The sequence below is a fragment of the Cricetulus griseus genome, chromosome 6, assembly GCF_003668045.3.
Source record: "Cricetulus griseus strain 17A/GY chromosome 6, alternate assembly CriGri-PICRH-1.0, whole genome shotgun sequence".
NCBI classification, from domain to species: Eukaryota; Metazoa; Chordata; class Mammalia; order Rodentia; family Cricetidae; genus Cricetulus; species Cricetulus griseus.
The window spans coordinates 56518147-56541104 of record NC_048599.1 but is presented as its reverse complement, the minus strand read 5'-3'; the positions used below and the strand labels follow the sequence as shown (position 1 = coordinate 56541104).

At 39.9% G+C, this 22958-nt stretch overlaps 1 protein-coding gene across 2 annotated transcripts in view; it reads left to right on the top strand.

Moving 5' to 3' along the window:
* Positions 1-22958, top strand: part of Golm2 (golgi membrane protein 2) — a 66891-nt gene that overhangs the window by 10380 nt on the left and 33553 nt on the right. For both annotated transcript variants that reach the window (XM_027422006.2, XM_027422005.2), the window contains exons 2-3: positions 17437-17491; positions 21460-21562. In XM_027422006.2, the coding sequence (XP_027277807.1) occupies positions 17437-17491; positions 21460-21562 (158 nt within the window). The remainder of the gene's footprint in view (positions 1-17436; positions 17492-21459; positions 21563-22958) is intronic.

The following is a 22958-nucleotide window of genomic DNA, read 5'->3' as shown; positions in this document are numbered from 1 at the left end:
GAGTATTATATATCAAAATAAAATAGAAAATTAGAAAACTAAACACAGATTTGTCACTACAAATTATATGTGGACTCAATAAATATTTGATGACTGATGTAGCAGTTTGCCCTGGTTTTGGAGCCAAGCATGTATAAATATGTGCTGGACTACCCAACACAGATTACCCACTTCTCTGAATGCACTACTTTTAGAAGATACGGTCAAAATATTCTGTTGTAAAACAGTTCATTGTCTTTTTAGCATGAGGAGAATATTGGTTTTGGTTCCTTCATATTTTTTCTCCCACACACCCTCCTAGATTAGTTAATTTTATGATGGAGTCTTTCGATGTTGCTCAGACTGATCTTGAAATCCTGGGTTCAAGGGCAGATGGAGAGATGGCTCAGCAGTTAGGAGGACTGACTGCGCTTCCAGATGACCCTGGTTCAATTCCCAGCACCCACATGGCAGCTAACAACTGTCTGTAACTCTAAGATCTGACACCCTCACACAGACATACATGCAGTCAAAACACCAATGCAAATGAAATAAAAATAAACTATTTTTTAAAAATCTTGGGTTCAAGCTGAACTATGGAAGTCAGAAAGCAAGGTTAGTACATTTAGAGTCTTTCCTCATAATTATGAGTCTTTCCTCATAACTATGGACTTTGATGGCTTGTGCTTTAGTTTTGGCAGGTGCTGACTGTATGCCAAGTTTTACAGCCAGAATGGTACCTCCACTATAGACAGACTTGTGCTAAAGTCTCAGGGCCTACTAAGTCTGGGGCTCTGTTACACTATACAGAGAAGCCCTATCTTGAAGGAAAAAAAAAGTATATATGACTGTTTTGCTTCATGGTATGTCTGCGCACCACATATGTGCAGTGCCTGCAGAGATCAGAAGAGGCTGTTGGGTCTCTTGGAACTGGAGTTACAGACGATTACGAGTCACTTTGTAGGTACTGGTAATTGAACTCAGGTCCTTTGGAAGAATAGCCAATGCTCTTAATCACTGGGCCATCTCTTCAGCACCCACTTCCTTGCCCTTCTCCTCCTCCATCTCCTCCTCCTCCACCTCTTCCTCCTCCACCTCCTCCACCTCCTCCTCCTCCTCAAGGAAGACTTTACTTCAGCTTATGGTTTAGGGGATATCAGGCTGTCATGGCAGCTATCAAGGCTTCCTTTGTTCATTTTGTTTTAAGATTCATTTATTTTATGTATTGAGTGCTCTATCAACTTTATGGCAGAAGAGGGCATCAAATCCCACTATAGATGGTTGTGAGCCATCATGTGCATCCTGGGAATTGAACTCAGGACCTCTGGAAGAGCAGCCAGTGCTCTTAACCACTGAGCCATCTCTCCAGCTCCCAACCCCTTTGTTTATTTTTATATCTAACGTTGTTAGACACTAAGCTGTCATTCTTTATGTATTCTTGGTGTCAGACTCAATTAGACCTGATCTGTAATTTTTTCCTAGATTTTATAGGTTATGTTTTCAGTTTGTCACTAGTATTGTTTGAAGTTTTGAATGTTGATAAGATTCAGTTTTATCTATTTTTTATTTTTTATCTTTTTTTATTTATTTTTATCTATTTTTTTAAATTTGGTTGTCTCTGCTTTTGTTATTAAATTTAAGAAATAATTATAAAATCCAAGATCATGAACATTTTTTTTCTTTTTTTTCTGTTCTAAAAGTTACACAGTTCTTCTTCTGTTGAGGCCTTTGTTCCATTTGAGTTGATTTTCCCATATGGCATGATACAACATTGCTTTGCATGTGGTTTATTCAGTTGTCCCAGCATATTAAAGAATCTAGTCAATTTGATTGGATTGACAGACACGTACGGGGTTAGCATGTCTCTAGTTGTGTCTGTAAGGATGTTTCCAGAGAGTTTATGATGACTCTGACCTAACAGTGGTTTCATCTTCTGATAGATTCAGTATTTGAATAGACTGTTGGGGAGGGGTTCCTTTAGAAGATAAATCTTGGCACTGGTCCATTTTTGTACTGTTCTCTGCTTTATGCTATAAGGTAAACAGGCTCCTGTGTCACACATTGGTGTTAAGATATTCTGCTCTTAACTAGGCTCAGGAGCATTGAAGCCAGCTGTTTTGAAACTTCTGAAACTGATCCAAATAAATGCTCCTTCTTAAGTTTATAGCAGGTGTCCTGTCACTGTGGAAAAACTGACACAGGTCTTTTTTTTCCATTGACTGTCTTGGCATCTATGTAGAGAATCAGTTGATTTACATGTTGATTTGGTTTTTGGCCTCTTAGGGATAGACACTTAACAGTCTTAAATGCCATACTAAGGGAGAGGGTACGGTGTGTGTGGGGGGGAATAATACAATAAAATTTATTTTGAAAAGATAAGAGCTGGACATTGTGGCACATAACTATAAACTCAGGAAATGGAAGCATTTAAAAGTAATGTTCAACTGGGGGAGGTGGGAGTGCCCAGCTGTAATTCCAGCACTTAGGAGACAGAGGCAGGTGGATCTCTGTGAGTTCCAAGCCAGCCTAGTCTACAGAGTAAGTTCCAGGACAACCAGAGAAACCCTGTCTCAAAACACTACTACTACCACTACCAATGATGATGATGATAATGATGATGATGATGATGATGATGATGATGATGATGATAATAATAATAATAATGTTGAGGAGATAATTTTCAGTAAAGTACTTGCCTTACAAATATGAGGACCTAAGTTTGATTCCAGAACCACATAAAAATGGGGGGCTAGAGTATAACGGTTACTAAAGACTAGAGGAGAAGGGTTCCATCTATATAGCTATGGGAAAGCCCTCATCTCTATTGGGTGTGGTCTGTTGGGGGAGACCAGTACCCCCTCCCTTAAGTAACCCTTATCTGTGCTCTGCAAAGAAGTCCAATAAACTCATTGGCTCCCTAGTGAACTTTGGTTCACTTTGGTGGAATCATGCCTCTGCCTGTTGTTGGAATTTGAAGAAAGGGTAGACATTGCTTATATCTCCTCCTGGGAGGGAATTTGACTGACATTGTGTATGTCATATATATTTAGAAGTCAGAGGACTATTTGTGAGGTTTAGTTCTCTTCTTCCACTATATGGTTTTCTGGGATCAAGCTGAGATTGTTAGGCTGGAGGGCAAGTGCCCTTCTTCATACTGTCCCATAGTTAATATTCTTTTGTTTTGTTTTGAGACCAAGTCTCTGTATAACTCTGGCTGTCCTGGAACTCACTTTGTAGACCTCAAACTCAGAGACCTGCTTGCCTCTGCCTCCTGAGTGCTGGGATTAAAGGCAGGTACTGACATTTCTGACTCATAGTTGATGCTCTTGAAGGAGATAGCCACAGGAAAATCATTAACTATGTATTCGGAGTGGAGGATTGAAGTAAGTAGGAGAAGATAATCCCAAATGTACTTTCTTGTAATATAATTAGCTGAGAGCTACTAAAGAGTTGAGAATAGGCTGGATGTGACAGCACATACTTGGAGGCAGAGGCAGGTGGATGCTTGTGAGCTTGAAACTAGCCTGGTGTGTTTAATGAGTTCCAGGCCATCTAGAGACATACAGTAAGACCCTGTCTCAAAACAAAGACTTGGGACCCCCCCCCCAAAAAAAAAAACAAAGCAAAACAAAACAATGGGTAAAGCTAACAAATCTGGTAAAACTTCGTATTACAGAACCAAGACACACAAATCAGTTCTGCTTCTGTTTACAGACAGTGAGCTGTTGGAGCATATCATTAACAATTATGTTCACATTAATAACAAAACAAATAAAACAGTTGGAATTTTAAAAAGGAATGAGAGACTCCTATATTGAAAATTATAAAACACTGATGAAGGAAATTGAAGCATACAAAAATAAATGGAAAGATATCTCCTGTTCATTTAAAGAAAGAATACTGTTAAATATCCACACCAAACACAAACATGGACTGAAAGTGAAAGGATTTAAGTTAATATTCCAAGCAAATGCAAATTGAAAGCAAATGGTGTAGCTGTTCTACTATCTGGTAAAATAGACTTCAAGTCCAAATTAACCTGGAAAGATGAAGAAGGCCTATACTAAGGGAACAGTTCATCAAGAAGACATAATAACTATAAGTATTTATGCATCAAATATTGGGGCTCTCAACTTTGTAAAACAAAACTAATAGGCACCAAGGTATTCATAAGTCCTGATAAAATAATAGTAGATGACTCTAGTTCCTCACTATCATCAGTAGATAGGTCATCCAGATTAAAAATCAAGAAATTTAAAGGTTGAGCTGTACCATACATAAAATGGATTTAAGAGACATTTATATACTATTCCATCCAAGTCTAAGATACATACAAGCAGTGAGATTGAAGCAGCAAAGAAGAGTTCCAACAAAGAAAAGCCCAGGATGGACAGAGTCACTGCTGAATTCTATTAGACTTTTAAAGAAGAGTTTACACCAGTGCTCCTGTCATATAAAATAAAAAGCAGAGGAATACAAACAAATTCATTCTGTGAGTTCTTGTATTACTCTGATACCAAAATCAGGTAAGGACACAGAAAAAGAAAACTTTAGACCAATCTCTATCATGAACATAGAAACAAAAATTATCAATAAAATATTTGCAAACCAAACCACACACTATGATCAAGTTGGTTTTGTTCCACAGTTTCATCCAGGGATGGTTCAAATCAATAAATATAATATAACACATTCATATGCTTAAAGACAGAAACCAGGCTGGAGAGATGGCTCAGTGGGTAGAGTCCTTGCTGCTTAAGCATGAGGACCTGAATTGAGATTCCCATTACCCATATAAAAGGCATGGCAACCTGCCTATAACCTGAGTGCTAGGGACTGGGAGGGAAATGGGGGAAAACAGGTAGATCCCAGCGGCTCTTTGATCAGCCACTGTAACTGAAAAGGTGAAGTCCAAAGTGAGAGATGGTGAAACTGTGAATGACCCTCAAAAAATACAATGAGAACTCATTAGAAGGCAATACATCAACCTCTGACCTTCACACATGTGAACAGTCAAGCACACACACATACATCACATGATCATCCCAATAGCTATGAAAAGGCCTTTGGAAAAGTTCAACATCATTTCATGATAAAAGCCCTAAAGAAACAAATACAAGGAACATACTTCAGCATAATGAAGATAATCTGATAGACCAGCTGCCAACATAATACTAAATCAGTAAGGCATTTCCTTTAAATTCAGAAATGAGACAAAGTATCTCCTCAGTATACTTGAGGACTTAGCTAAAGCAATGAGGCAAGAAAAAGAAGTAAGAGAGATCCAAATAGGGAAGGAAGAAGATAAATTATCTCTGCATGATCCTACACTTAAAGAGCCTGTAGACCAGTGGTTTTTGACCTTCCTAATGCTATAACCCGTTAATACAATTCATGTGCTGATCCCCAACCATAAAATTATTTGAGTTGCTACTTCATAACTGTAGTTTTGCTACTGTTATGAATCATAATGAATCCTATGTGCTGGATATCTGATATGTGACCCTTGTGAAAGGGTCATTTGACCCCCAAAGGGGTCGCTACCCACAGATTAAGAACCACTACTATAGACTCCTAGAGAACTCTTAAAGTCTCATAAATGCTTTTAGCAGTACAGAAGGATACTAAACCAACACACAAAGATTAGTTGCTTTTCTGTCTTTTAGTAATGAACTTTCTGAGAAAGAAATAAGGGGAAGGGAAAAACATTTACAGTAGCTAAAAAACAAATAACAACAACAAAGAAACCTAAAACTAAAAATAAGCCACCAAGGATATGAAAGACTTCCATGATGAAAACTTTAAAACATGGAAGAAGCCGGGCGGTGGTGGCACATGCCTTTAATTCCAGCACTCAGAGGCAGGTGGATCTCTGTGAGTTTGAGGTCAGCCTGGCCTACAAGAGCTAGTTCTTGGACAGCGAAATCCTGCCTCAAAAACAAAACATGGAAGACAGATATTGAAGAATACATAATGGTTTGGCAAAACTTATATTTTAAAAATGGCTATATTACAAAAAGTGATCTACATATGCAACACAATCCCCATCAAAAATTCTAGTGACATGCTTCACAAAATTAGAAGAAAAAAGCCCCTAAATTTTTTATGAAAACAGGAAAGACAGAACAGTTGAAGCAATCCTAGGTAGAAAGAGTAATGCTGGAGACATCACAATACCTGATTTCAAATATACTACCTTAACAAAATTCATGTTGCAGCATGTCACTGAAACAAAACTGTAAACTGACTTGTAAATCAGTGGAATAGAATTGAAGAAACAATTCTCAAAAGAAGAAATAAAAAGAGCCCATGAGATGGCTCAGTGGTGAACAGCAAGAGGACCCAGGTTCAATTCCCAGAATCCACATGGCAGCTCACAACTGTCTGTGACTCCAGTCCCAGGGGATCTGACACCCTTGTCTGACTTCCTTGGGTAGTAGGCACACAAATGGTGCACAGAGATATATGGAGACAAAATACCCCTATATGTAAATATTTAACTTTTTAAAAAAAAGACCAATAAATGTATTTTAAAATGCTCAGTGTTCTTAGTCATGTGGGAATGCATATTAAAACTGCATTGAAGGCTAAGGATGCAGCTCAGTTGGCAGAATGTTTGCCTAACCCCCTCCTTTCCCAGCCTGTATATCCTGCTCTGGAACTCACTATGCAACTTAGCAAGTCTGGAGAAACTAGCATAGTTGGAGAAAGTCCTGTAACCATACTTGTAGAAATTTTTGGTCAGCAAACCCAACAGCCACACCTTAAGTAAATTTCTCTGGGCAGTGTGCCCTTAGAATACTTTTCAGATCTCTTCCCTGTTCAGACCAACTCCTCTTTTCTCACCCTTTTCCTCATTTAAATTCCTTTTCTCAAACCTCAAGGCTGCCCCCTGCCTGTTTAAGAATTATATGGTAAAACTTATTCTACCAAATCTCCAGGCATGCTCACATCTGCACTGTTTTACTCTTTAGTTAAAGTAAGGCCTTCTGCTAATCTTCCTACTTGTTCTTTGGGTGTAATTCAGGGACCTTTAATAAATCTCTCCATAAATTTGTTCCCTTGCTGGGTGGTTCTGAAGCACACCTCTTATACCAGAGGCAGACAGACCTCTGTGAGGATAGCCAGAGCTACATAGAGAAACCCTGTCTTGAAAAAATAAAAACAAAAACTCTATGTAGCATTTAAATACTTGAATCTTCCCCCTTTGCGGTCAGACTTTTTTTGGTTTTTTGAGACAGGTTTCTCTGTATTGCTTTGGAGCCTGTCCTGGAACTCCTCTGTAGACCAGGATGTCCTCAGATTCACAGAGATCCGCCTGCCTCTGCCTCTACTGATGATGCAGTCAGACATTCCTGAAGAGAATTGTTCCTCTCATGTCTGCAGTTTCTTTGCCTACTCCTGTTTCTCCAGTTCTCTATGCTCTTGACTCCCATGATACCAGTTTTCCCTGTTTTTCTCTTTCTTACTGTCCTTTGCTAGATTCACCCCTGCTTAACATTGTTTAGTACTACTCATTCATTTTAGATTGAATCCTCTGTATTTTATTCCTTTCCTCAGTAACCATATTTGCTCACAAAACTTCAGTTGTTTTCTACATGCCCATGACTCCAACAATTGTATCATTTAACCAGAACTCCCTTCTGTTTCTTGTATCTTTCTTTTTGTTGTTTTTTTTTGTTTGTTTCTTTTTGTTTGTTTGTTTTTGTTTTTGTTGTTGTTGTTGTTGTTTTCGAAACAGGGTTTCTATGTGTAGCTTTGGAGCCTATCCTGGCACTCACTCGGAGACCAGGCTGGCCTCAAACTCACAGAGAGCTGCCTGCCTCTGCCTCCTGAGTGCTGGGTTTAAGGCGTGTGCCACTATAACCAGGCTTCTTGATCTCTAATCCTTGCAGGGTCCTTTATCTCCTGGGTACTCAGTATTTCCTTGTGACTGGCTAATGGAATGAATGATTTCAGTGATTTAACAGACCAACAAAATACTTCTTATGCCCCGTCTTAGCACATAGCGCACTCAGTAAATACATTATAAATTATTGATTGAATGAATAATGAATGTGCGCCATAATAAAATACAATTAATGATTAAACAAAAACAATTTTGGTTCATTATAGCCAACCATGACCAAAGACTTTCTGTGCTGATTTTAGTATGTAACCAATAGGGCCAGTGAGATAACTAATGGTCCATCAGGTAAATGCACTTGCTGCCAAACCTGATGACCTGAGTTCAATCTCTTCACCCACATGGTGAAAGAAAGAACCAACTCTCCTGCATGTTTTCCTCTGACCTCCACACGTGTATATAAACATACAAACCTGCAATAAATAAGTTAATACAATAAAATTATTCTTAAAAGCATTTAATAAGACAGGTGTGCTGCATACTTTTAAACCAAACACTCAAGAAGAAGCAGGAAGATTGCTGCAAGTTCAAGGCTATCCAGAGATACATAAAAAGACTTTGACTTACATATCTCACTCCCCATGTAGCCAGATATGGTTTCTACTATTATTTCAAGAGAGACAGATCTTAATGAATCAAGTAAAAGTTACAAGTGTATTTAAAATGTCATTTGCATCTTATGGAATGGAAAAGGTTACTCTCCTGTCAGATCTAATACATGCACAGTGGTCACAGGCACAATCTTTGGATTGGTACTGCTTGGAAGATCCTGAATCTGTGCCTCTGGGAATGCTGCAAGTGCTCTTTGCTGTTGAGCCTTCTCTTCTGCCCCTAATTTAGAGTTCAGACATTGCTCAAAAGTCTATGTGTTAGCCAGCACTCGGGAGAAAAAGGCAGGTGGAGCTCTGTTTGTTTGAGGTTAGCCTTGTCTACAGAACAAGCTCCAGGACAGGCTCCAGAGCTACACAGGGAAAAAAAAAAAAAAAACCTGTCTTGAAAAAAACAAACAAAAAACCCAACATCATTCATATGTACGTACATACATACATACATACATACATACATACGAGTGTGTTTACATAACTACTAAATATTAAAGAAGATAGAATTGTTTGTAGAAATCATTTGAGTTTGATGTGAGATGGAGTTTTAAAAATGGGGTGGGAATGGGAGGCAGACACTGAGATTGTTGACTTTTTGGTGTTGGAGACAAAGGAGACAGAAATGAGGGTAACTTATTGAAAGCTAAGTATATGTAACCTTTGTAGTAATTGGTCATAGCTGTGCTAATTGCCCAAGAACAAGCCATAATGAAAGTGAAGCAGACACAGCTGAGCCATTTTCAGGGCCCAGATGAAAAGGAAAACAGCAACTGGTAATAACTGCCAAAATTAATCTAAACAAATCACAGAGCTGGAGAAAGCATTAAAAAAAGAATTTCAGAAAGGGCTGGTAGGTATAAAGACAATGTTTTAGGTAGTAGATGATGAAAGATTAGAGGAAGTATATGAAATAACTGGGATGAATAAGAAGTATGCTGGGAAATACAAGAAGATAATTCTTCCTGAGGAGACAAGAACCTCAGAAAAGAGGTCACAGGAAGGACAGTGTTGCTGTTTGGACATGAGGTGTCCTTAAAAAATGCTCAGGTGTTTAGGGCTTAGTCCCCAGGAAGTAGTGTTATTTTGGGAGGTCTTGAAACTTGAGGAGATGGAGTTTGAAGAAGTAGATGTTTGGGGGTGGGTCCAAAGTGGTATTTCAAAAAAGAAGACAGGAAGAGTCAGGGATAAAATACCTCAGAGCGGCTCCCTCCCTACACACAATCCTGCTGCCATGATAGTCTGCCCAGATACATGAAGCCAGGTGACAAGACTCCACTCACTGGAAACTGTAAACTAGCATTAAACCTGGGTCCCTTTAGTTTGCTTCTCCACTGTAAGTACCAACTAAGCCCCACTTTGTTTAGGTCTCAAGATCAGATGAGATACTGTGCAATTAGGGCTGTATAACTATAGATTCCCTTAGGTTGTTTCTGTTGATTATTTTGTCACAGCAGTGGAAATGTAACCAGTGAAAAAAAGATGTGAGTGGACCGTTTTTTGTTGTTGTTGGTTTGGTTTTTTTTTTTTTTTTTTTTGTATTACAGAAAAGTAGAGGAGAAATAAACTCTTCAGGCAGTGAAAGTGTTGATGGAATTAAGTGAGGAAGTTCAAAAGTCTGTGAGGGCTTAGGAATGTAGCTTAGTTGGTACAGTGCTTGCCTAGCATGTACTAAACTCAGGGTTCAATCCCAGCACTACATAAACTGGGTATGGAGGCGAAACCCAGCACTGAGGAGATGGATGCAGGATGATTGATTAGAAGTTTCAAAGTTAGCCAGGTGATGGTGGTGCATGCCTTTAATCTCAGCATTGGGGAGGCAGAGGTAGGCTTATCTCTGTGAGTTCAAGGCCAGCCTGATCTACAGAGTGAGCTCCAGGACAGCCAGGACTATACAAGAAACCCTCTCTTGAAAAACAAAGGGGAGGGGGTGGAGAAGTTTCAAGGTCATTCTCACCTACGTACCTACTTTGAAATCAGACTAGGATACCAGACCCAGCCTCTTCCCCCCCCCCAAAAAAAAAAACATTCTTGAAAGCTAATTAAAATTATGCAAGCATGAATGAAGGTAATTTTGCAGGGTACAGTATGAAGTACAAAGCATGTCGAATAAAGTATAGGGGGTCACTCAGCAAGCATACATTTCAGGCTGGCCTCAAACTCAGAGATCTACCTGCCTCTGCCTCCTGAGTGCTGGTATTAAAGGTGAGTGCCTCTTCCACCCAGCTGAGACATAATTCTTATTGAGGGTTGAAAAAAACAAAAAATCTTCCAAACCCTGACTCGAAAAACCAAAAGAAAAAAGAAAAAAAATCTTAAGTGGTATTGTTAAACCCCCGAAAACTCAAGTATCCGGGGTCTCAGGCCAGGTTCGAGGTCACCCCAATCACCAGGCGGATTCGAGAGCTTGCTGCAAACTGCACGAGGCTTTATTGTAATTTAACGAACTAACCCCATGTTAGCTCGGGTCTTTCACCCACCCGCCATGGCAGATGGCTAGAAAAAGACGGCTCCTAAGGTCTCCCCAAAGATCTTATAGGGCAGCGTAAGGGGAGTGTCTAGGGGTACGCACAGGCTCAGGATTGGTGTGCTTCCAGGCTTGGAGGGCTTGCCCTGTGTTGATTGGTCAACTGGTTGTTATGGCCCATAGGCCCTCCCAGGGTGGTTGCTATGCTCTCTACGTCATTGCTGTGCGCTTGTCCGTAAAGCACACCCAGGGTCGTAAAGCATAGCGCCACCAGCTAACTTCCGATTGGTTCCTTGTCACGAGACAGGCATCTGACCTCTACGTGACCAAGGCAGGTTTATGGCAAGCACGTGTTCGGCTGTTATGGCTGCCAAAAGGAAGCTGGTTCCTTCAGTATTTGCATTAGAAATAAGATCATATGTAACTTTTGAAAAAAGTTGTTTTAAATGGACTTCGTATGAGGAGATTACTAGTAGAATCTGAGGCCAGGCAAGTTGTTTCAACATTATAGAACTATATTTATAGTCTCTTTCTCTCTCTCTCTCTTTCTTTCTTTCTTTCTTTCTTTCTTTCTTTCTTTCTTCCTTTCTTCTTCTCTCTCTCTCTCTCTCTCTCTCTCTCTCTCTCTCTCTCTCTCTCTCTCGCTCTCTCTTTCTTTTCTTCTTTCTTTCTTATACATAGTGTTTTGCTATATTTTTCGCATTGTCCTGGAAGTTGTGGGCTAAGTAGTCTTTCTGCCTCAATCTTTCCAGTAGCTAAGAATATATAATTGAAGGTCAGTATTCCCAGCCACCATTTTAAATTTTTGTAATCTGGATTGGTATCTGCCTTAGTCACTGTTCTATTGCTGAGAAGAGACACTAGGACCAGGGTAGCTCTTTTAGAAGATTTACTTGGGACTTCTCTATAGTTTCAGGGGTTTAGCTCATTATCATCATGGCAGCATGCATGCAGATGCTAGAGCAGTAGCTGAGAGCTACATCATGATCTGTAGGTAGAGAGAAACTCTGGGCTTGGCATGGACTCCTAGTGACACTTCCTCCAACAAGGCCACACCTCCTAATCCTCTTAATCCTTTCAAATAGTGCCACTCCCTGGTGACTAAGCATTCAAATATATGAGCCTATGGGAACCATTTTTATGCAAACAGTGTCTGTCTGATTTTAGATGTAATTTGAGCAAGAGATGGGCTATGTTTTTAACTGTTGTCTGTCTGTCCACCCAGCTATACCATTCACCTGCAAAGAAACTTGAAGAACATATATAATAATATAAATAATGCTTTGAGTTCTTGTACTGTTTTCCTGTCCAGAAGATAGAAGAAAAGCTCAAGTTTTTCTAAAGCTTTCTAGAGCATTGACAGTTTAATAGTGTCGCTATGTGGTAAAACCAAATTAATTACTAATTAATTTATAATTAGTCAGTAGTAATAAGAACCCAGATTAGGGGCTAGGCAGATGGCTCAGTGATTAAGAGTACCTTGTTTTCTTCCATAGGACCTGAGTTTGGTTCTCAACACCCACGTTGGGCTGCTGACAACTACCTGTGACTCCAGCTCCAGTGATTTTCAGTTAGCTCCTCATATCTTACTGTACTTTAAACTGTTCCTTGACTGACTTGTCTGTGTGCCTCCCCCACCTCCCCACCCTCCACCCGGCCATGAGAAGTATAACAGGATAACTAATATTCAACAGGCCGATCTACCACATGAGTAACAGGGAGCTCTATCTTGCAAGGCCATGGAGTCACTGGCTGTGGAAATCAGTTGCTCCTGTCTATAATTTCTCTCATGAGTCAGTTCATCTCTTCCCTAAGAATAGCTTTGGGTGTTTCCCACTGCTTGTGTGTATGTCTCATGAAAATATTCCATCTACTGGGCATATGTATCTGTGGGGAGTCATGAGGATGACTTTTCATTTGGCTGTATAATATTGATATATAGAATATATATTGGGTGCCTTGAGTTCCTGAAGGCCCTGGAGGAAGGAAATTCCTTCTCACTCGGGCTTCAGCTGGAAGGCTTAGCCCGAGGTTGGGAGAGCCAGCCTCTGGATTTTACACTACATAGCCATAGTTTTTCCCTTTGATTAGTCTCTAGGGCAGAGAAGTTCCCTTTAATCAGCTAACATTTGGTGAAAATGCTAATGCGGACTAAGTGCCATCCATTTTCCTCCAGAAGTTATGCTGGTTGCCACAACGATGTTTTCCCAGCGGAAGTGCTCAGAGAGTGCACACAACACTGCCTGCAAGTTTTCTTCCCTTTTTCTACATTTACTTGTAACAGACTTCTAGCTTAACCACACAGACATTGTTAACACAGAAACTCCCTTTCTCTCCTCTTAGAAATCATAGCTCCTTCCTCTATGGACCCTTTTCAGATATGCCCATGCACTTCATAGCCACACCCCTTCTGAGATATAAAGTAAGGTAACAGGCACCTGCTTTGTCAGCCTTATCTGTCTTATTGGCCCTGAGAAACACCTGCCTGTAACCTTGATATTGCCAGAGAATTACTAATTGTGTCTCTGTGGGCATATAAACTGGAAACCTTGTGGGAGGGCAGATTTTTTTTTTCTGGAAGAATAAAGAGGCAATGATAAGACACATGTGAGTAGACTCATTCCTTTAGTCCTCAGACCTTAGTCCTTTCACTTATTGTAATGTCTCTTTTGAACCCTGAGCACTTGGTGGTAGGGGATGTTAAGGCTGGCCCTTAAATCCCCCTTTAAGTGTGTATCTCTTTTACATTTATTTATTGGGGTGGAGAACGTGCTCGTGCCATTGTACTTATGTCAGAAGACCATTTCAGGAGTCATCTCTCTCCTTCTACCATGTGGGTTCTAGGAATCAAACCCAGGTCATCAGACTTGGTGGCAAGCACCTTTAACCACTTAACCATCTCAAGGTGCTGCCTTTCTATTCTTGCTCTGTTAGTGTAGGAGTAATCGGACCTTTTCTATAAAAAGCCAGACAGTAAGTACTTGAGACTTTGGAGGCCATATACCATCTCTGTCACTATCACCACAGCTATCAGGCAGGCATAGACACAGGCAGTGTGGCTCATGTCCCACAAAACTATTTATAGACATTGGAAATTGAATTTTATGTAATTCAATATCATAAAATGTATTGGGGGAATTTTCCTCCAATGAATAAACTGTAACCAGTGACCCTTAGTTACTATCCTTAGTTGCTGACCTTATTCAAACAGGCCTACTAAGAGACATTTTCTCTCACCTATACAGTGACCTGGGTTCTTCTGTTTAGTCTTGTCCCCTCTGGTCTACTCATCATACTATAGCCAAATTTACTTGAATATTGAATTCATGCTCTTGCTTAAAAGTCCTTTTAAAGATTCCATGGGAAGTGCCTGCCTTCTTTGTAAGACCCTTGTACTACAGACCTTGATTAATTTTTAAGAGATACATCTTGCTATTTCCCCTTATTTCATTATTCCAGCTCCTTGGGACTGATGGCAGGCAGCTCCTAGAATGTTCACTGATTTTCGATTCTAAGTTTTGATACTTCCTTAAATGATTTTCCTCTTTAACTTCCCTACTTCCTGAGTGAGCATTACTCTTTCTGTAGGAGTCATGTCAGACATTATTGTCATCTCCAGAAGCCCTCTGTTTTCTCCTGAGGCTGGATGGATTTACTTGCTGCTTCTACTGTGTTCTCCTACATGTCTGGAGAACATGGTATCATTTATTTCACTGTGCGTAATTGCCTGTTTTCTTTAGTGTCTCTTCTGAGTAATGAGCTCCTTGAGCACATAGTGTTTGTTCTACCTGCATTTTCCTGTGTGCTGTTCATAGCACACTCAGTATTCTACGGCTCTTTTTTGCATTATAAAATGTAGATGTAGGGCTGGAGAGATGGCTCAGAGGTTAAGAGCACTGGCTGCTCTTCCAGAGGTCCTGAGTTCAATTCCCAGCAACCACATGGTGGCTCACAACCATCTGTAATGAGATCTGGTTCCCTCTTCTGATGTGCAGGCATACATTCAGACAGAACACTGTATACGTAATAAATAAATAAATCTTTAAAAAATGTATATGTAAGCCAGGCATTGGTAGCGCACTCCTTTAGTCCCAGCACTCGGGAGGCAGAGGCAGGCAGATCTCTGTGAGTTGGAGGCCAGCCTGGTCTCCATAGCGAGTGTCAGGATAGGCTCCAAAGCTACACAGAGAAAACCTGCCTCGAAAAACCAAAAAAAAAAAAAAAAAAAAAAGTATATGTAAAAAAATGTAGACAAAAATTGATATAGCAAAATTAACCCTTTTAAAGTATATAGTTCAGTGGGGCTTTTTAGAAGCAAACTTAATAGTGTTGCATAGCTGGTCACCATTGTCTAATTCTAAAATATGTTCATCCTCCAAAAATCCTGTGCACATAAGAAGTCACTCTGGTTTAGTGTTGGTGGCTCATGCCTTTAATCCCAGCACTCAGGAGGCAGAGGCAGGCGGATCTCTGTAAGTTCAAAGCCAGCCTGGTCTACAGAGCAAGTTCCAGGACAGGCTCCAAAGCAATATAGTGAAACCCTGTCTTGAAAAAGAAAAAAAAAAGTCACTCTGCATGGCTGGGGATACTGCTCAGGTGTAACATATGTGTTTGTGAAAGATTCTGGTTTATCCTTAGAGACTCCCCGTTACCTTCTCTCCCTAGGTAGTAGCCATTGTCTTTCTGTCCTTGTAGACTGGCCTTTTCTGTGCATTTCATTCGGATGGGATCACAAATTGTTTGCCCTTTTGTGGTTTCAGAGTGTACCTGTGTTATGCCATGTACTAGGCTTCATTCCTTTCTTACAACTGTGTGTCAGGGTTATTATTTAACTTCTTCAAAGCTCCCAAGACTTCAGCTAGACTCCTGCTCTTGGAACAATTCTACTTTCATCTGCTCTTTGTTTATGGATAAACTTTCACCTTAAGTATTAAGTAATCAGAATTCAGGGCTGAAGAATAGACCCTTCTTGATTCTAAAGGTCCTTCCTTGCCTTGTCCCTCTAGCTCCTTTTCTTACTATTCTTTCTACTGTATCACCAGATAGTACTTTGGAGTCTTCTTACATACCTTAGGCCTTCTTGACACTATACATTTTATTGGTTATTTTCTCTTTCTGAAGTGCTCTTTTCTACTTGCTTCAAATTTTACCTAGCCTTCAATTCCTATTTCAGACAGAATCCTTTCTTCCATGGACTCTCTGAATTACCAGAGGAATTATACTCTTTAAGGTACTACCTTGCCTATTAATTCCTTGAAAATGCTCATGTGCTTTCTCTGTTGTTTCACATTCTTGTCAGTATGTTGGCACTAGATGGTAGGGGAAAAGGAATGTGTGAGAGCTGGTGACATGCCTGTAAAACTGATAACCTGAGTTTGATCTCCTGGATCCACATGGTGGAAGAAAAGAAACACACACACACACACACACACACACACACACACGCACGCACGCACGCACGCACGCACGCACGCACGCACGCACTCGGACATGCACGTGCATATGCACGCACGCACATGCGCACCTATTACTAGCATACAGCACAATGACTACCACTTGGAACCCTGAACACATACCATCCAGAAACACTGCGTTGCCCTATAGAAGTATGATAAGCATGAATTAATTTTTGATTTGATAGTGAATGTTTCAAACAATCTTAGCTTAATATTTAGTTAGTAAGAGGTCTTCTGTAAGATTTGGGGTGGGGGAATCATTAAATAATGTTCAACTCAAACTTTAAAACTTGAAAATTCAGGGCTGGAGCGATGATTCAGCAGTTAAGAGCACTGGCTGCTCTTCCAGAGGACCTGGATTCAGTTCCCAGAACCCACATGACAGCTCACAACTGTCTGTAACTCCAGTTCCAGGGGATCTGACACCTTCATACCAATACACATAAAGTTAAATAAACTTTTTAAAAACTTGAAAATTGTTATACTGTGTGTCAGGTAAACATTCTCATGCAACTTTAAGCATTACAGAATTAGAATTTATGTCTTAATTCTTTTTGAAATAGAGGTGGGGTGTAAATAGAGTTTTATTTGCATTTATGATCAAGTTCCAAGTGCATGTGAGTAAATATGAATGAAACTACGCATTCTTGATGGGTGAAGTGGTATACACGTGTTAGCACTAGAGAGTGGTGGCATGAATATCAGGTATTGAAGGTCACCCTTGACTTAAAAGAGAGTTGAGGCAGATGTGGCGGCACACATCTTTAATCCTAGCACCTGAGGTAGAGACAGGCAGATCTGTGTGAGTTAAAGGCCAGCCTGGTTTACAGAGCAGTTCCAGATGAGCCAGGGATGCATAGATAGACCCTGTCTCAAAAAGAAAAACCTAAACCAAGCAAACAGCAACAACAAACGTAACATAGGGAGTTCAAGAATAGTTTGAGCTACTTGAGCTACTTGGACATTGTGTTAAAGGGGAAAAAAAAAGAAACTACATATTATTAAAATGAAAAACAATTTCTTTTTTAGGTTAAACTACAGAACAACATATCGTATCAGATGGCAGACATACATCATTTAAAAGGTAAGAAACCTTTAATTATAGAGGAAAAGTAAAGACTACTTCATGTCTGAAATCTTCAAGAATTAAGAAATGGATGAAAGAAATAAAATTTTCTGGACATAGTTATTACTCTTATGGCAAAATGTCTCTTTACTTTAAAATATTAAAAAAAAATCACTTAATGTTGCTCTGTATGCAATAAGTGTAAGAGTTTGAGGCCTGTATTTTAATCTTGTGCATAGACAGGGTTCCTACAATAAAATATTCTTTAAAGAATCCTCAGAAGGAGCTGGAGACACGACTCAGTAGGCAAACTGCTAGACCTGTAGGGATAAGAACCAGCATTTGAATCCACAGAATCTATGTAAATCTGTGCAAAATAGCATTAGCATCTGTAATTCTAGCACTCCTGAGGCAAGCAGGAGACAGAAACAGGAGGATACATAAAAGCTAATAGGCCAGTTGGTGTCTGCAGCTGTGAACAAAGAGACCCTGTCTTAAACAAGATGGAAGTAAAGGACCTGTGCTTGAGCTTGTCCTTTGACCTCCGAGAATACTGCATGACACAAATGTGTGCACGTAACCAAAAAGAATTCCTTAAAGAAGGGCTGAGAGGGTTGGTCAGTTAGCAAAGTGCTTGTCATACAGTCCTGAGGTGCCCACATAAAATGCTGGATGTTTTGGATTTGGTAATCCTAATACTGAGGAGATAGAGACAGGTAGTCTATCCTTGGAGCTCGTTGGCCTGGTAGTCTTACAATATGTCTAAGTTCCAGGTCCAGCGATAGATTTTCTTTTTTTGGTTTTCGATTTTTCGAGACAGGGTTTCTCTGTGTAGCTTTGAAGCTTATCCTGGCATCGCTCTGGAAACCAGGCTGGCCTCGAACTCACAGAGCTCTGCCTGCCTCTGCCTCCCAAGTGCTGGGATTAAAGGCGTGAGCCACCAACGCCAGGTTCCGCAAGAGATTCTATTTCAAATAAATAGAGGAGAAGAATAGAGAAGACACGCAGTGTTTGCTCTCTGGACTCCACATGCACGTGTATGCATTTGTGCAAGCACATAAATATAAAAAAGTTCTCAAAGAAAATTGAACTGTAGCTTATGTGACCATCAAGTTTCTAGAAAAAAATGGGGTGTTTCTTCTGCATTGTGTCTAGCATGTGAGGTTCTCTAAGCTTAATGCATTGGGCACTCTGAAGACAGACAGAAACCTGGAATGTAGGGAAATGAGTAATAAATGAATTAAAAGCTCTAACTGTAAAAGTACTCTGTATTAGTTATTTTTCTGTTAATATGATAAAACACCATGATCAAAGCAACTTGGGGAAGAGATGGCATATTTCCTCTGATAGATAGTAGTCCACTATCCACGGAAGTTAAGGCAGGAACCTGGAAGAAAGCAGGAATTGATATAGAGGCCATGAGTGCTGCTTACTGACTTGCTTTCCATGGCTTGCTCAGCCTGCTCTCTTACAGCATTCAGGGCCATATGCTGTTTTGTTTTAGATGAAGTAATAGGAGATAGTTACCACCTTTATAGAAAGAATAGGTAAGGAGAGCAAGCTCCACAGCACTTCACCTGTCAGTTTGTTTTTAGGAATTGGGACATGTGATGGTTTAATCTTCATTGTCAGTTTGACTAGATTTATAATCACCTGGGAGAAACAACTCTGGGCATGTCTGTGAGGGTGTTTTTAAGTGAATATAATGGAGGAGCTAAGACTCACCCTGAATGTGAGTGGCACCATTTCATAGTGTTTTTTAGAAGTTTTTTTTGTTTGGATCTCCCCTCCACCCCACCCACCCACACAGGCTTTCCCTGTGTAGCTTTGTAGACCAGGCGGCCTCAAACTCACAGAGATCCGCCTGCCTCTGCCTCCCAAGTGCTGGGATTAAAGGTGTGCACCACCACCACCCGGGTTTGGAGTAATTTTTTATAAAGTTAAGGTCTTCCTATGTAACTGAGACTAGCTTCAAACTTACAGTGGGTGCTGGCATATAGGCACTATATCTGGAACCCCAAGAATCTTATAATAGTGGCCAGTAGCACCTTCACTGAACATTATCATTGAGTTCATATTAAGGAAATACAGTGTAGCTAGGTATACCTTTAATGCTAGCACTTGGGAGGCAGGGACAGGCAGATCTCTGAGTTCAAGGCCAGCCTGGTCTACTGAGTGAGTTCCAGGACAGCCAGGGCTCGTACACAGAGAAACCCTGTCTAAAAAAAAAAAAAAGAAAAGAAAACAGAAAAAAAAAAAACAGAAAAAAAGAACACTACCAAATAAATAACAGTTAACTAGACATTCTAGTGCAATCCTTAAAGCCTAGCACTCAAGGCAGAAGCAGGTGGATGGCTATGAATTCCAAGACAGCAGAGTTACATGGAGAGACTGTCTCAAACAAACAAACAAAAAAGTGGGACTGCAAGACCATCACTGGTAATGCAATGCAGGATGCATCTAAGAACTTGTGTTCAAATCCTACTGAAATATACAAGTGTTCTGTTACCATGGACCTGCTGAGGAATATAGTTGGTACAAGAGAAGTAAATACAGACTTCAAAGTTGAAGCCAAAGAAAAATGTAAAAAAAAAAAAAAAAAAATATGACAAAGTTGGAAAACAGGTGATATTTGAAATTTCTGGTGCCCCAATGATGAAGCAGCATGGATACTTTTAGAATTTGAAAAAGTTGAGACAGCAACTAAAGCTGTTGTAGAGCTGAATGGGAGGTCTTTGTTAGATGAGTGGTAACAACACGTTTCTATAGTTTGGATGAATACTGGGTTCTAAATTTGGCAGTACAAGTTCAATTTTGAGAATTGGAGTCATCTCAGTGATCTTTAGATGAGCCACAGTATGAACAATGAGGAAGGCCTTAGTAAGCCCTGGAGCTTGTTGACCAGCCAGCCTTGTCTGCTCAGTGACCTTCCAAGGGCTTTTGCATGCATGTGGTACACAGACACACACTCAGGCACATAGGTCACAAAAACATCCAAGGTAGAGGGCTCCTGATGCGCTACACCCAAGGTTGACCTCTCACCCATCACACATGCTATCGCTGTCTAACTTTTAAGAGTATGAGTAGAGCCGAGCATTGGTGGTGCATGCCTTTAATCCCAGCACTCGGGAGGCAGAGGCAGAGGCAGGCAGATCTCTGTGAGTTCGAGGCCAGCCTGGTCTCTAGAGTGAATGCCAGGATAGGCTCCAAAGCTACGCAGAGAAACTCTGTCTTGAAATCCAAAAAAAAAAAAGAGTATAAGTAGAGAAATTGAAAATGTACATAATTGCCAGATGGTGGTGGCACCTGGCTTTAATCCCAGCACTTGGGAGGCAGAGGAGAGGCAGGTGGATCTCTGTGAGTTCTCGAGGTCTACAGATCAAGCTCCAGGACAGGCTCCAAAGCTACAGAGAAACCTGTCTCGAAAAACAATAAATAAATAAAATGTACATGATATAAAGACCTCTTCATAGAAAGTATTTCAGTTTCTTCTGTACCAGTTATGGGCTAAGCTTCATTTCCTTGACCAAATCTCTCTCAATTGCTACATTCCACTTCTGAGAACTGCTTGGAGTGGTTGGTCCAGGTGAAGGTCCCTCACAAATCAAGGTCAGGAGGTTTGAGCCAGGCCTCTTCATGGGCTCACCACACTGTGGGAAATAAATGTAATTCTTGCAATTTCCTTGAAAACTGAAAGATTAACAAAAAAAGATTAGATCACATTTTTCTGGAAGTAATCAGCCCCACAGTTCTGCAGGTGCTGTCTCTTTGGTAAGGTCTGGTAGGCCATTGGGATAGGATCTTCCTCAAACTCCTCAGAACCTTGCAGGATCCCATCCTCCCCTGTGAGGAAGTACAGATATTTGTTGCACAAGAATTGTTACTTTAAAATAGAATTGCCTTTTTCTGGAAAAAAAAAAGGAAGAAAGAAAGAAAGTATTGCAGTAAGTTTGATTATTTTTTGGCTCTTCCCCTTGTATGGCTAGAACAACTGGCTGAGCTTCGTCAGGAGTTTCTTCGACAGGAAGATCAGCTTCAAGACTTCAGGAAAAACAACACATACCTTGTGAAGAGATTAGAATACGAGAGGTAAGATGCTGCATGCTGCAGCCTCTGTGAGTCCCAAGTGTGTGTCCAGTTTTGCACATAATTCAGTTCTTCCTTCCTGTCCTCTACTCTTTTTTTTTTTTTTTCCCATTTACTTTATCTTATCTCTCTCAAAGATTTGGAAATTTTTTTATCTTAATACGTTAAACACTATGAAAACTCTTAATGTGATATGGTGGGTTTTTCTAGATTGTAAAATAGAAAAAAATCTTACTAATGACAGGAGTTATTGAATTGGATATGGTAAGGACTGAAAGAAGAGTCTTTCCTTTTGAGGGACTTCCAAAAGATGAAACAACACTGGGGCATGTCCTCAAAATAGACAAGGGACTTTGCTCTCATGCTTCTGCTGTGTGCTACTGCCTTCTCACTCATGCCTCTGTGTAGTGAAGAGATGGAGAATTCCTTAGGGCCAGATGCTTTTAATCAGCTTTATGGTAAAGCATTGTTTTCTTTAGGTCTGTACTCCAGAAGTTACACTCAACAGTTCATCTGTTTCTGACTACTATAATTATCTGTGTATAATGTATGTATGTATTTTAACTGCCGGTATTTAGGGTTTTTTCATACATCTACAGGATAAAAGACTAAAACAGTGAGATATACTTTATTTTCTAGCATATCTATTTATCAAAACTTAGTTTCTACAATTTGTGAGACCATTGTAGAAATTTTACTTTTCTCTGTATTTCTTGGGCTGGCAAGATGGCTCAGTGGGTAGAAGGCACTTGCTGTGGAACTCCAACTTCCTGAGTGTGATCCCAGGGTCCTGCCATGGGAAGGAGAGGACTGACTCCTGAAAGTTGTCCTCTAGCATCTACACATTCGTCATGGTGCACTATGGCACACACATGTCTACACACATTGTACACACAAACATGTAACTAACAATAATGGTAAAGTAAAATAAATAATCTTAGATTGTTGCATTTTTATTTTTATGTAAGAGATTGTTTCCCCTCTTAGTACTTCACTAGTATATATTTAAAAACATACATATACTAAAAATGTTTTACCAATTAGCTGCTGTATAACATAAATGAAAGATTGCATACTAAATAATTGTGCTAATTTATAATGTAGATATTTTCTCATAGCCCTACCAACATTGTTTATAGTTTGAATTTAATCTGGGAGATGTAAGAATAAAGAAGTACAAGTATATCAGGATCGGAAGTTTAATTTGTGATCATAATGTAAATATTGTGTGTCTCTGTATTCATTAAATGCTTGTTCTTTTTGCAATGTCTATTTGTATTCTTTGACTACTTGTCCAGCAGAAAGCCACCATTTTTATCTGTTTTGACTTTTTTTTCCTGATTCTATAGTGTTTCTCCCTTTCTCCTTATTACATGGATAAACTTGCATTGTGGTGTTT